Source organism: Silurus aristotelis, assembly GCF_946808225.1.
Source record: "Silurus aristotelis genome assembly, chromosome: 1".
Taxonomy (NCBI): Eukaryota; Metazoa; Chordata; class Actinopteri; order Siluriformes; family Siluridae; genus Silurus; species Silurus aristotelis.
Window position 1 is genome coordinate 13430903 of NC_139574.1, and position 14391 is coordinate 13445293.

General features: G+C 37.2%; 1 protein-coding gene and 1 pseudogene across 2 annotated transcripts in view; one reads left to right on the plus strand and one right to left on the minus strand.

The window, feature by feature from the left end:
* xylb (xylulokinase homolog (H. influenzae)) overlaps positions 1 to 14391 on the minus strand; it is a 61842-nt gene extending 47451 nt beyond the window's left edge. Inside the window, exons 1-11 of the mRNA XM_083546767.1 lie at positions 14111 to 14391; positions 12470 to 12552; positions 12227 to 12296; positions 12009 to 12089; positions 11841 to 11927; positions 9868 to 9996; positions 9671 to 9736; positions 9500 to 9572; positions 8493 to 8611; positions 8174 to 8255; positions 2038 to 2078 (exon numbers count right to left, since the gene is read on the minus strand). Of these exons, the coding sequence (XP_083402893.1) occupies positions 2038 to 2078; positions 8174 to 8255; positions 8493 to 8611; positions 9500 to 9572; positions 9671 to 9736; positions 9868 to 9996; positions 11841 to 11927; positions 12009 to 12089; positions 12227 to 12296; positions 12470 to 12552; positions 14111 to 14164 (885 nt within the window). The 5' untranslated portion in view covers positions 14165 to 14391. The remainder of the gene's footprint in view (positions 1 to 2037; positions 2079 to 8173; positions 8256 to 8492; positions 8612 to 9499; positions 9573 to 9670; positions 9737 to 9867; positions 9997 to 11840; positions 11928 to 12008; positions 12090 to 12226; positions 12297 to 12469; positions 12553 to 14110) is intronic.
* Positions 6517 to 7482, plus strand: LOC310733790 (putative nuclease HARBI1; annotated as a pseudogene). Its single transcript has 2 exons — positions 6517 to 6556; positions 6855 to 7482. The product of its transcript is annotated as a putative nuclease HARBI1 (transcript).

A 14391-nucleotide genomic window follows, 5' to 3' on the forward strand; every position in this document is an offset into this window, starting at 1 on the left:
AGTGTAGTGGAGGTGAAGAGAGTTTCTGATAGGGTGATGAACGTGAAGCTCGAATTTGAAGGGGTGATGATAAATGTCATCAGTGCTTATGCTCCACAAGTGGGTTGTGAAATGGAGGAGAAGGAAAAAGTCTGGAGGAAGTTAAATGAAGTGGTAGAAGGTGTACCTAGGAAAGAACGATTGGTGATTGGGGCAGACTTTAATGGGCATGTAGGTGAAGGGAACAGAGGTGATGAGGAGGTGATGGGTAGTAATGGCCTTAAGGAGAGAAATGTGGAAAGGCAGATGGTGGTAGATTTTGCTAAAAGGATGGAAATGGCAGTGGTGAACAATTATTTTAAGAAGAAGGAGGATCATAGGGTGACATGTAAGAATGGAGGAAGGTGCACACAGGTGGACTATGTTCTATGTAGGAGACGCAACCTAAAGGAGATTGGAGACTGTAAGATGTTGGCAGGGGACAGTGTAGCTAGACAGCATCGGATGGTGGTCTGTAAGATGGTTTTGGAGGTGGAGAATAAGTGGAGGAGAGTGAAGAGGTGCTGGATGATTGGGCAACTACAGCAGAAGTGATATGGGAGACAGCTAGAAAGGTACTTGGTGTGACATCTGGAAATATAAAGGAAGACAAAGAGATGTTGTAGTGGAATGAGGAAGTGCAGGAGAGCATAAGGAGAAAGTGGTTGGCGAAACAGAATTGGGATCAACAGAGAGATGAGAAAAGTAGGCAGGAGTACAAGGAGATGCAGCAGAAGGTGAAGAAGGTTGTGGCGAAAGCCAAAGAAAATGCATATGAGGAGCTGCATGAGAAGTTGGACACTAAGGAAAGAGAAAAGGATTTGTACCGATTGGCCAAGCAGAGGGACCGAGCTGGGAAGGATGTGCTGCAAGTTAAAGCAATAAAGGATAAAGATGGAAATGTATTGACTAGTGAGGAGAGTGTTGAGAAGGTGACAGGATTAGAAACAGGTTTATTAAAGGGACCGCGCATGTAGGACAGTTTGGGACAAGGTAAGGAAGGGGAAATTGAGATGTTTTGGACATGTGCAGAGGAGAGACATAAGGTATATTGGTAGGAGAATGCAGAGGATGGAGCCAACAGGAAAAAGGTCCTCTGGTCTAAAGAGGAGAGGGACCATCCAGTTTGTGATCAATGCTTAGTTTAAAAGCCTGCATCTCTGACCTATGACTGATACATCTCCAACACTTCATACCACAGCATTGTTCAATTTTTAATTCTGATTAGTCTGAAAATGTTCTACAACAGCAGCTCTGACACTAATTTCAACTTCACAGTTTATATAAGATGTATTAAATAGAAAAACTATATTAAGTATATCAAATACAAGATAGAATATATTTGAGACAATGCAAAACAGCTTAATGCATCTATTATAACAGCATGGTTTCTTGTAGAAGAGTTTTGGTACTGAACTGGCATGGTAAGGTCAGGCACTGATGCTGAGATATAGTGTGCTGATGGTGTTCCAGTTCATCCCAAAAGTGTTCAAAGGGGTAGAGTGCGCTGTGCAGGACATAAGAGTTCATCCACCCCAACCTTGGCAAGCCATGCCTTCATTTAGCTAGCAGTGAAAGGAAATCTTCATACAATCTCGTTCTAGACAAGTGTGTTCTCCAGCTGGTTGTAGCAGTTGAGGGAAGAACCATATGGGTGTGATGGTCAGGTGTTCACATATGTTTGGCTATAGACTAGATTATTTGGTACTTGAAACAATTTAGTAAAACACTCCTTTCACTCCTAACTACATGATTTGCCTAAGAATTTCACTGGAGATAATGAATAATTCATAGTGGTTACTGAATAATATTCTTAAAGAAAAAGAATTGAATAATAACCTGCAGGTTTTTGGGCACTGAAAGCATAGCAGCTGGTCATCTATTTTGATATTCCCTCATTTGTGAAACATGCGGTATAATGGTATTCCTAAAATGTTTGCATTTTACATATTGCATTACTCACTCTCGTAACCAATTAAAGCTGGAGTCCATCTCTCTAAGAAATTGGGAGATGCTTACCGCTATATCTCCCTCCTGTAGACGCATCCCTGCCAGGGATCCTGAAAAGGGAAAAATCTAAGTATTTAAACAGAGTTTATTTCAAAACTGTCACAAGTGTATTACACATCTCTTTGAAATCAAGCTCTTATCCCAAATGTTCTCCGTTATAAAACATCACCATGCAAGCACTCATAATGCCCCAATGAATGCCATCAATCTAATATCCAGCCCTGGCAGGGAAAGTGATACCGATAGATGACAGAGAGGGGGGAAAAAAGCTAATCAATTTAATTCAAGACAAGTCAAGTTTATTTCTATAGCTCTTTTCACAGAATTTAAGAGTTAAGGTGAGCAATGTGTATTTATCCCTGATGAGCAGCCATGGCCACTGTGGCAAAAACACAAAACAGCCTTAGATGTTATGAGGAAGAAACCTTGAGAGGAACCAGACTCAAAAGGAAACCCAACCCCATTTGGGTGACATCAAGAGTGTGATTATAAATCTTCAAAATAATACAAAACACCGGAGAGTGAGAACTAACATGAGCCGAATGTAAGATTATGGGGAATGTCCTTTCTACAGTCTTATAATCCTGTTCAGAAACAGACTATTACTGTACACTGCTGTAGCATGCATGCTGGGCTGCAATTTACAGCTCAAACCACATCTACTATTTTATTTTTCCTGGGTTTAATTTGGTGGGCAGAGTGTACATGTTTAATATTTAATCATGGTTAGTCAGGGCTGTTTTTAGCAGTTCTTTGCAGTAAAAACGGAGCAATAAACCTGCTATAGCCACAGGGACCTCCTGTGTTTGTGACTGATGATCCCATAAGAGCATTTCAGTACTTCAACAGGAATGCCGTTGTTCATTCATTTTGGACTACAGGCATTTATTTTCAGCTTTCAAGAGTGCAGTCACTCTGTCGTAACTCATTTTAAAGAGTAATGCCCTGCAATCATTATTCACCTTCTTAAAGCTTACGCTCTGAACTGTGTGAAGCACAGTACATCCTGTATATTCGTATAAACACAGCAAAATCATCTAGTGGGCATTTGACATTCATCATGTATGTATAAATGCCATTCTTTTTCACCATGGGTTGTTCTACTACTTGATGACCTATTTCACATTGTAAGGAACACTTTTTATATGAATGTACGTAAATAGTATTACATAGTAGGAGCACTGAAGCATGCATCACTAATATACCTATCACATTATAGAGAAGCTCTCTGGCCAGCTGGGCAAGATGTAATAATGACTAGACACAAATGACGGTTGGCATAAGGGTTAGTTTTATGGTTATGACTGCAAATTAGGGGAGGGGGACCTATTAAAAGCTGGAGTAATGAGGTAAGAGGGTCAGGCATGTAGCCAGAAGTGGGAATATGCCCTCTTCACATCCCACATCCCTCGTTTTTGCACTCTCTTCAAGCTTGGAATGTTCACATGCTGCTTCTGTGCTATTTTAAATCATTTCAAAGTCACTATAAAAACCAATAATATCTAAATGTAATAAATATACAAATGATCGTTCCAATAATATAAATTAAATATCTTTCAAACATTGTATTAATGTAATTGCTATAGTAATAGTAATAATAATAATAACAACAACAATAATAAAAATAATAGTTGTTATTATCATTACTATTACAAATAATACAGTGGGGTTGATAAAATTCCATTCTTACAAAACACAATCAACAAAGGCAGCACAAATTACATTCCAAGCCCAAGGCCATTTATACCAGCCAAATGTGATAAAAAAAAAAAAAACACCCCAGTCGGATGGGAAACCACCCAAACTGGCAACACTGTGCATCCAAATACTCCAAGAGAATATCTGAGGGGGAGGGACGAGAAACATGATGCAGTTTTAGTGCCATCTAGTGACTATAAATCTTCACTAAATAGTGTGAGGAAGCCAGGGGAAGAACTGCAGTGTCCCCATGATATTTCAAATACAGTACAGCTCTTCGGTGTACCAATTATAGAATTCTTTTACACTGTTCTACACATAAATCAATGCATGATTTTATAACTCAAATTTTGATCTAACGGCTGCATTAAGACGCAAGGTGATGAAATCTACCACCCATCAAAACATGGCGTTGTGAAACTCTTAAATAGGCATACACTCAGCAAAAGGATTACGGCCAGCTTTCATACTGATGAATTAAAATGTTATTGAGAAAATCATTGTACAGAAATTGCGATCATCATAGTTGCCTCTGCCATGGTTTATTGTTGCGTATTCCAAACAAGATTACAATTTAACATACAGTTACGTCCATAAAATACAGTGAGGAAAATAAGTATTTGAACACCCTGCTATTTTGCAAGTTCTCCCACTTAGAAATCATGAAGGGGTCTGAAATTGTCATCGTAGGTGCATGTCCACTGTGAGAGACATAATCTAAAAAAAAATCCAGAAATCACAATGTATGATTTTTTAACTATTTATTTGTATGATACAGCTGCAAATAATTATTTGAACACCTGAGAAAGTCAATGTTAATATTTGGTACAGTAGCCTTTGTTTGCAATTACAGAGGTCAAACGTTTCCTGTAGTTTTTCACCAGGTTTGCACACACTGCAGGAGGGATTTTGGCCGACTCCTCCACACAGATCTTCTCTAGATCAGTCAGGTTTCTGGCCTGTCACTAAGAAACACGGAGTTTGAGCTCCCTCCAAAGATTCTCTATTGGGTTTAGGTCTGGAGACTGGCTGGGCCACGCCAGAACTTGATATGCTTCTTACAGAGCCACTCCTTGGTTATCCTGGCTGTGTGCTTCGGGTCATTGTCATGTTGGAAGACCCAGCCTCGACCCATCTTCAATGCTCTAACTGAGGGAAGGAGGTTGTTCCCCAAAATCTCGCAATACATGGCTCCGGTCATCCTCTCCTTAATACAGTGCAATCGCTCTGTCCCATGTGCAGAAAAACACCCCCAAAGCATGATGCTACCACCCCCATGCTTCACAGTAGGGATGGTGTTCTTGGGATGGTACTCATCATTCTTCTTCCTGCAAACACGTTTAGTGGAATTATGACCCAAAAGTTCTATTTTGGTCTCATCTGACCACATGACTTTCTCCCATGACTCCTCTGGATCATCCAAATGGTCATTGGCAAACTTAAGACGTGCCTGGACATGTGCTGGTTTAAGCAGGGGAACCTTCCGTGCCATGCATGATTTCAAACCATGACGTCTTAGTGTATTACCAACAGTAACCTTGGAAACGGTGGTCCCAGCTCTTTTCAGGTCATTGACCAGCTCCTCCTGTGTAGTTCTGGGCTGATTTCTCACCTTCCTTAGGATCATTGAGACCCCACGAGGTGAGATCTTGCATGGAGCCCCAGTCCGAGAGAGATTGACAGTCATGTTTAGCTTCTTCTATTTTCTAATGATTGCTCCAACAGTGGACCTTTTTTCACCAAGCTGCTTGGCAATTTCCCCGTAGCCCTTTCCAGCTTTGTGGAGGTGTACAATTTTGTCTCTAGTGTGTTTGGACAGCTCTTTGGTCTTGGCCATGTTAGTAGTTGGATTCTTACTGATTGTATTGGGTGGACAGGTGTCTTTAAGCAGCTAACGACCTCAAACAGGTGCATCTAATTTAGGACAATAAATGTAGTGGAGGTGGACATTTTAAAGGCAGACTAACAGGTCTTTGAGGGTCAGAATTCTAGCTGATAGACAGGTGTTCAAATACTTATTTGCAGCTGTATCATACAAATAAATAGTTTAAAAATAATATATTGTGATTTCTGGATTTTTTTTTTAGATTATGTCTCTCACAGTGGACATGCACCTACGATGACAATTTCAGACCCCTCCATTATTTCTAAGTGGGAGAACTAGCAAAATAGCAGGGTGTTCAAATACTTATTTTCCTCACTGTAATTAAGTTACCTCAGAAACAAGTTCTCAGCATAGACAGTTTAGTCCTTTCACATAAACCAGAGTAAAACCCTGAACATGAGTGCTCATAAGAGGAGGTTGTAAAGAAATTGTATGTTAAGAAGTACCTCAGATAACTTGCAATACATTCTACATTCTATTGTACCCACTACATTGACTAATGACACATATGGACACTACATGGTCTAATGTGTAATATGTGAAAACCTAACCATTACACCTATATGTGGTTCTTAGCCAAACTGCTACGTTGAATTAGATGTCTTTGTATGCTGTACTGTTACTGTTTTATGCTACTGTTTTCAAATCAAGGTCCATGTGCCAAGTTCTCAATTAGCCCACACAAAGCCCTGACCTCAACCCCATCGAACAACTTTGGGACAAACTGGAACACAGACTTCATTTAAGATCATTTTCCTGGACATCACCTAAACATTACTATACACCTGAGATCTTGTGCCCTTGTAGCTGAATGGATATTAATTTCCACAGTCACTGTCTAAAATACAGTGAAAAGCATTCTTAGTTTAATGTTACTATCACTATATGTGTAACGCCATGTAGAGATGCCATGTAGAGATGACTGCCTTGATTACTTTTTCCAGAGTATTCCTGCTGATCATCCTGAGTATCTCTATGGGCCAGTTGTTCAAAAAAAATTTATCTGGATCAAAATGATCCAGATTTGGAAATCCCATTTTTTCCTATTCAGGAACAGGTAATCCGTCTTACATCCGTCAGTTTTTCAAATAAACATTGGACTGAATCACCCTGATCCAGATACACAGTTTTCAAGATTACCAAACCCGGATTACCTGTGCTCTAAATGGGACAACATATCACAACGTGGGCTACCAGCTATGTAAAGAACAGGTAGAAGAGTCAACATAGGGTTCACTGTAAGAGTTTTTTCTTTTGGGGAACATGCTCAATACTATTGGGGTTATTGACTGCACTCATGTGCATATCCAAGCACCTCATGAGAGGGATTGGAAGTACATCAGCCGAAAGGGGAGGCACAGCATCAACATCCATCTTGTGGGCGATGCTGTCCTCATCATCACAAACTGTGTCGTGAAGTGGCCTGGGTCGGTTCATGATGCATGTATCCTGAAAGAAAGTGCTTTATACAGAGAGCGCCAAACCAACCGACCGACATAATATTAGGAGACAGTGCCCATCCACTCCTACCATGGCTGATGACTCCTTTTCTTGCAGCAACCACACCTGCGCAGGCACGCTTCAACACTGCTCATTGCGAAACAAGATGTGCAATTGAACGTTTAAATGGAGTTCTGAAGAGACGCTTTGCATGCCTTAAGTACTTGCGAGTGGAACCACAGGGAGAATGCAACATAATACTAGCGTGCATCGTCCTGCACAACATCCCTACCAGGCGCAATGTCCCTCTCTGTGATGTTTATGATGCACCTGAGCCTGTTGAAGAACCAGACCAACCTCTGGCATTCTGTCAGAATGAGGGACTGACTGGACGTATAGTAAGGGATGCAATTGTTAGACATTATTTTTGACAGGTTCATCTCTGATTATTATTTCTTTGAAATTTATATATGGTGATAAATGACAGAAAAATGGAATATATTGTTTTTGTTTGTTATTGAAATCTGTTTGGGGGATTATTTCATATTTCATTATTTTTACTTTACTATACTGAATAGCTTATTTGGTAGTCTATGTCTACTATATCTACTTTATCCCTGTTACAACGGTTACACAAGTCAAGTGCAAAATATAAATAAAAGTATATACACTAAATGAAACAAATGGTTTTTTTTTTACCAATTTTAAAGTTTTACTACATTTTCCTTCTGGAATCCACCTTGAAATCCTACCCCCTGTTGGGATCAGGATAATCCTGTTTTTTTTGGATCAAAGTTATCCAAATCCTACTGACAAGTTTTGAACAACACAAACTGAAGTTTTGATCCAGATTAAAACTAGGATTGGATTCCATGATCTAATCTGATTTCAGATTCATTCTTTCCCCTTTGAACAACCTATTTTCAAGATTTGATCCAATCCGATAACCAAAATCCGATCATCTTACCTTTGAACAACTGGCCCTTTATTACTACCGTATATTTAGACATAGAGAGTTAGAAAGTTAGTATATAGTGAGAACACCTGGATTCATTGGTTCAGGCATTTTACATTAACTAGAATGAAAATGAGCATGCTTTGCTATAGTAGTTTTAGCCTCACCAGGATTGTCTCCAGTGAAAGCCACCACTTTACAGTCTTCAGACATTCCAAATCGTTTGACAAAATAGGAAGAAACAAATCCCTAGGAGAAGAATGAATATTAAAATGAGAAAACAAATATTAAAAACAGCAGTCTTATAATTGCTAAAACATGTATTTTGTGCTGCTCCATAATGTAGTATCTACATTTTATAACACTTTAAACACCAACAGAGGCTACAGAGGCACCTGAAAGAATCCACAGCAGATTTTACAGCACGTCTACACATTTACAACCAGCAAAGTAAAGAAAACAGGACCAAAGGGAAAAAAATAATACCAGAACTGCAGTGGGTGGTGTGGGGTTACCCAGCTTCTCTGCCAGATGTGGTGCAGTGGCTTTCAGGCAGGGCTCTGACCACCTTTTAGTGAATATGTCCATTACATTCATCCCTGAACCTTTAATAAGCAAACATTTACACATGTAAACAATGTCACCAAATCCATGATCACCCATTTAAATTCCCAGATGCCATATAAATAAAGCAGAAGGCTGTACAAGATATAACTTCAGACTGACTATAGTTATAGTAATCATATAGATCATATAGAGGCAACTACAACAATGTAAATACTTGATTAATTAACAGCTCTTAAAATAGTCCTGGATACAAAGCACAGGTTTATAAAAAAAATGTCCTGTTCTAATACATTATGAATTCTGTAATAACAGCATAATGGCAGACTTGTATGTTAAAAACTCTACTCAGAAAAAAACATAATACACATTTCTTATTATTAATAATAACAAAAATATCAATAATAATAATAACAATAATGGTATTTTACAAAGGAATATATGTAATTCTTTAGCTGATAAAACTTTTTCTTTCTTAAGGAAGGAGTCCCCTTGTCCCCATTACCCCATTGGTAAACCTCAAGCCAGACAACTCACACTTGACACTGTATGTAATTCAGCTTCCATAATCTAATCAAAGAAGTTTCGGATAAACATGGCACAGCATATACTTCCTCCAACTTCTTTTCATCACATCACCACAAACTTATCTTTTTAACCTATTAACACTAAAGATGAACCATTATGACCTAGATCAAATCAAGCAAACTTTTAGCTGATTAGTATAAATGTATAAAAATTAAAAAAGTGTAAATAATAATTTATGACCTTGCAAAGAAAATATATATAAAATAAAATATGTAGTGGAAAAAAAAATTAAGAATTGCACTAATATTAAAAATTGCAAGCAAAATAATAATAATAATAATAATAATAATAATAATAATAATAATAATAATAATAATAGTAGAAGTCCACTGTCAATTTACCATCACTGTAGTCAACAGCTGCATAATCACCAAGAAAAAGAGATGCAGCAAAGCTACTAACGAGGGAGATTCTCTAATAAAAATCAAACATAACAGAACAAAGTATGTTGTAAAAGATGTACCATGTTATGTGAGTAAATACAGTCATTATACATTTGCTGTCACACTTACCTCAGTCTCATTGTATCTCTCCTCCTGTAACTGATAGATCTTTGCAATCTGATTTGCAGTAAAGCGCTGCGACCATGACAGATATTGGGATAATAAAAAAAAAAAAAAAAACACTTTCACTTTTGAATCTCGTGATCAAACCTAATTCTAGACGCCTGTTACATTCTAAAAAAAAATATATATAAAAAATTCCACACCTCATAGGCTCGTGACCCAGTGATATCAGCGAGTTGTTGAGCTCCCCCTACTGCACATTCGAGGCTCTTACATTGCTCTGCAGAACTGGAGTCCATCCACACTGGACTGTCCTGGACAGCAAAACAATCCTATAAAAGAGGAATTCACTCAGGATTTCAACACAGGGTTCGATGTCGCACATTTCAGACTCACTCTTATATCACATTAAACACACAACAGATCATCTAAGTGTCCTGCACAAAATGTACACATAGTGAAATAAAAAGATTTGACTTGTCACATATACACTACAGCACAGTGAAACTCTTTCTTTGCATATCTCAGGTTGCTAGCAAGCTGGAGTCAGAGTCCAGGGTTGACCATCCAATCAGTAACCCAGAGCTTTACCCGTTAAGATACCACAATTTGTGTGGAATGATGAGATCCAGTTTTAATGCAGGCTGTGCACACATTCAAACATTACATTACTGATAAATAGCTGTATACAATGTATATACAAACACAGGCTGTATGATGAATTAACCCTTTACACCAATACCAAACTACAATATGACTAGTTTCTATATACTGTACATCCAAATCATTTTAGTGACTACCATTTAAATGTTTATTTTAGACCATTTGTATTTTACAGGAAGTGCTGACTCAGTGGTTAAGCTGTTAAGTTTCTGACTGGAAGGTTGAAAGTTTAAAATAAATTTGATAAATCGAAGTCGATATGAAGAAGGGCGTCTGCCAAATGCCATTAATGTAAACGTAGCTGTGTATAATAAAAAGGTTGATACTCGTACCCTTACTCAATTAAAGCTCCAGTAAAAATGTCAACCTTTTCGTTTAAATCTTAATTTAAAGGTCAGAATCATAATATCATATTCAAATATCATAATTTCTATATTATATCCCAGTCTACCAAGTGCATATCAGTTTGAATAGATTTAAAATAAAATAAAAGCATCTATATCAGTTTAAACAGAAACCACAACTCATCTTCTCTTTCCATTATTTACATGTTGAAGTTCAGATGAATATTACTGAAATATAAACAAACCGTGCCTGGATTTATTTAGAATTCAGATCAATTAAAATTTAATTTAGGTTATGAACAAATCATATCTTTAACTTGACCCCTAAATGCCAGTTTTGCACTTAAATGCCTATTACAGTACACCTCAGAAATGATGGAACTGTAATGAATGGACATTCCAGATAAAGATGTTTTCCTCTCAAGGTTCCTTCCTCCACCATCTCATTGAGTTTTTCCTTGCTTTATCTGTGTAAAGCTGCTTTGAGACAGTGTCCATTAATAAAAGCGCTACACAAATACAACTGAATTGAATTGAATGAAATATATGTGACCTATATGAAATTTCATAAACATTGAGGCATGTGAAATGTTACACACTTTTACACAGTTATTTTTATTTCAATAAATAAAATTATAATCGAATAATTTAAACACAATTATCTCTATAGTAAAATAAACTGCAGAATAGTTCCACAAATACAAGAGGGTTTTTTTTCATTGTCCTGATTGCCCTTTGTTTATTAATTAGGCCTTTCGTATATTCGACTTCAATAAGTGATTTATCTTGCTCAGGGTTGTAATTGATGCTCAAATGCAAATCTTTGTATTTTGTCACTGGCAGATGAAAGCTCTCTTTTTGCAATAGAGTTAAAAAATGTAAATAAATAAATAAAAAAACCCTTCTATCTGCAGTCAGAACAGACATTAGTGTTTCATGGTTAAATAAATAAATGAATGAATAACTTAGCACTACACTCTCTATTTTAGCTTAGACTCTGCCCTCTGTTCTTATGATGAACGTGTTTCTGGAGTCCTACTTTAAGAACAGTTTGGCAACAGTATTAAAGAAAGCCAGAAAGGACACACAGCTGATGATCTCTAAACACTCTGAAAATGAAAATCAGGTTAGATCTCCTCTATTCAGTGACTGTTCGAAATAAGTGTTACCTGCAGCAGGCTGTGTAAATATCCTCCTGGATTCAGAGACTGCAGAGTTGTTCTTGCTCCCTTTTTCCAGTACACACTGCCATGTTGCTGCAGTGAAGACATAAACAAACTGGCTTCATTTATATCAAATGCATTTTAGTGCACACAGCCAAAGAGAGTATGACGTACCTGTCCGCTGCCTGAAATAGCTTTGACACGAGAGAAGTCAAATCCAGCGCTCATCATCTTCTCAAGGAGAAGATCAAGCGCCTGCAGTTGCAAATGAATTCAATACCTAACTGAGTATTCAACTTGCATAGCTGAAAAAAGGAGCTAAAATGCAATGCACAACACTATAGACAAAATATTTTATTTTACACCATTTCCATGCATTTAACATGTCCTACCTTGACCCACATGAGAACTGGAGAGGTAACAGTCACTCTGTCCTCGTGGATGTGTACTCCCCCCTGAGTCCTGTTCAGATACAAATTTCAATTTTATTTGTCGAATACAAGATCTCAGAGAACAACATGCACTGAGATTGTACAGTACACCATACAGTAAGATGCTTTAAATATAGTTCAACATGCTTTTTTAACTGCTGTAGCTAAAGAAGACAGTCTGAAGCAATCCAAACATGTCCCTACCTGAACTCTGGAAGGTCGCTGTCAAACTGGACATTGCTCTGGTGAATAACTTGAAGCTTTCCATCAATTGCAATGGCTTTAAGCTTAAAATAATATAAGACAAGAAAAATAACAACAATTGTTAATATACATACAGAGGTGAAAATTGTACACTTATGTAAGCCAAAGGTCTTTGGACCGCTGACAGCCATGTATAGTTCTCCCCTGTTGCCACAAATTAAGAAGCACACAATTTTACAAAATATTATTCCCTTCACTGGAACTAAAAGATCCAAATTTGCCAGAGCATGACAATGATCCTGTGCACAAAGTGAGCTCTGTGAAAACACGGTGTGTCAAGATTGGTGTGGAAGAATGAAGAGTGCGCTCCAGTTCCCAGTTCCTTTACATTTGCTTTGAGTCTCTAGCAATGAATAAATCTACACTGGTATGCAAGATTACAAACTTAATATAAATATAAATCTTAAATTCAACAAAGCAAATTTGGAAAGTGCTAATTTAAGTGTTTCAGGAAGAGGTAAGTCTTCAATCGTCGCTACATTCCCTACATTCACGCCCCTTCTCGCTCAAGTTACAAATAGTATAAAAAACAAGGAACAGTAAACCCTTGACAAACAAAATAAATATAAAACACTACATTAAAATTTAGAGAAGAAAAAAAATGGGAACAAATATGTCACTGGTGGTACTGCAGCCTCATGGCTCCAGAATCCCAGGTTAAATTGGCATATTATGGTCAGTAGATTGGCTATCTAGCTTCTAGCTAGCTAGATTGGACGGACGGACAGACAGACAGACAGACAGACAGACAGACAGACAGACAGACAGACAGACAGACAGACAGACAGACAGACAGACAGACAGACAGACAGACAGACAAAAGTTTTAGGCTTTAATTTATATTGACCAAACTAAAATTGATGCTAAATCTATTATGAAACACTCAAGCTTGAAAGTCAATGTGAAATTGTTTTTCATATATATATATATATATATATATATATATATATATATATATATATATATATATATATACATATATATACACAGTATATATATTTTTTTTTATATATATATATACTGTATACTAATATATTATATATATATATATATATATATATATATATATATATATATATATATATATATATATATATATATATATATATATATACAGCATATGCGTTTACATTAAAACGAGTATTTGATCTTTAATTTTTTTCTTCACAAAATCTCCACACTATTAAACACCAGCTTCTAGTTTATCAAAACAGCACTACAGTAGAACACCCCAGTACTCCTGCTGATCTTTCCACTTAGGTTTGTATATATTAATATATATTACACCACTGATAACCTTTACATTTTTCCATCTTGAGTCTTAAAAAATACACGAACACAACTTTGTAGGTTTTAAATAAATTATAAAGAAATAAATTCTGGTTGTATTTGGTGATTGGCCAAAAGCATGTGACGTTGAATGTATTGACTAATCACAGATGAGAAGGCGGGACTTCCCGGAGTAGGACTAGGAAGAAAAATCGTTCTTCCGCTCTTTAAATAGAAGGTAGCGTGCATGTAAGAACTACGAATAATAATACTACTACAGTGATAATAATAATGCATGACGCTAAAGATTACCTGCTGGGTGCTGAAATCAAACCCTAAGTAGTAGGAGTCTCTTAGATCCGCCATATCCGGTCTGAAGCAGAATGAGAAAAGTTCATTGACTCCCTCACACGCTCGCGCACGCCTCCACTGCTTTATTTAAAGGGACAGTGCATAAAAATAGAAAACACCTCAAGCATCAAAATGCATCTTTAAAACATCCACCGTGCAGCAAAAAACGAATCAGATAGTCTGCAAATTCTAAAACATAATTAAGTAGTGTCACAATTCAGTGTGCTCGTATCACACCACAC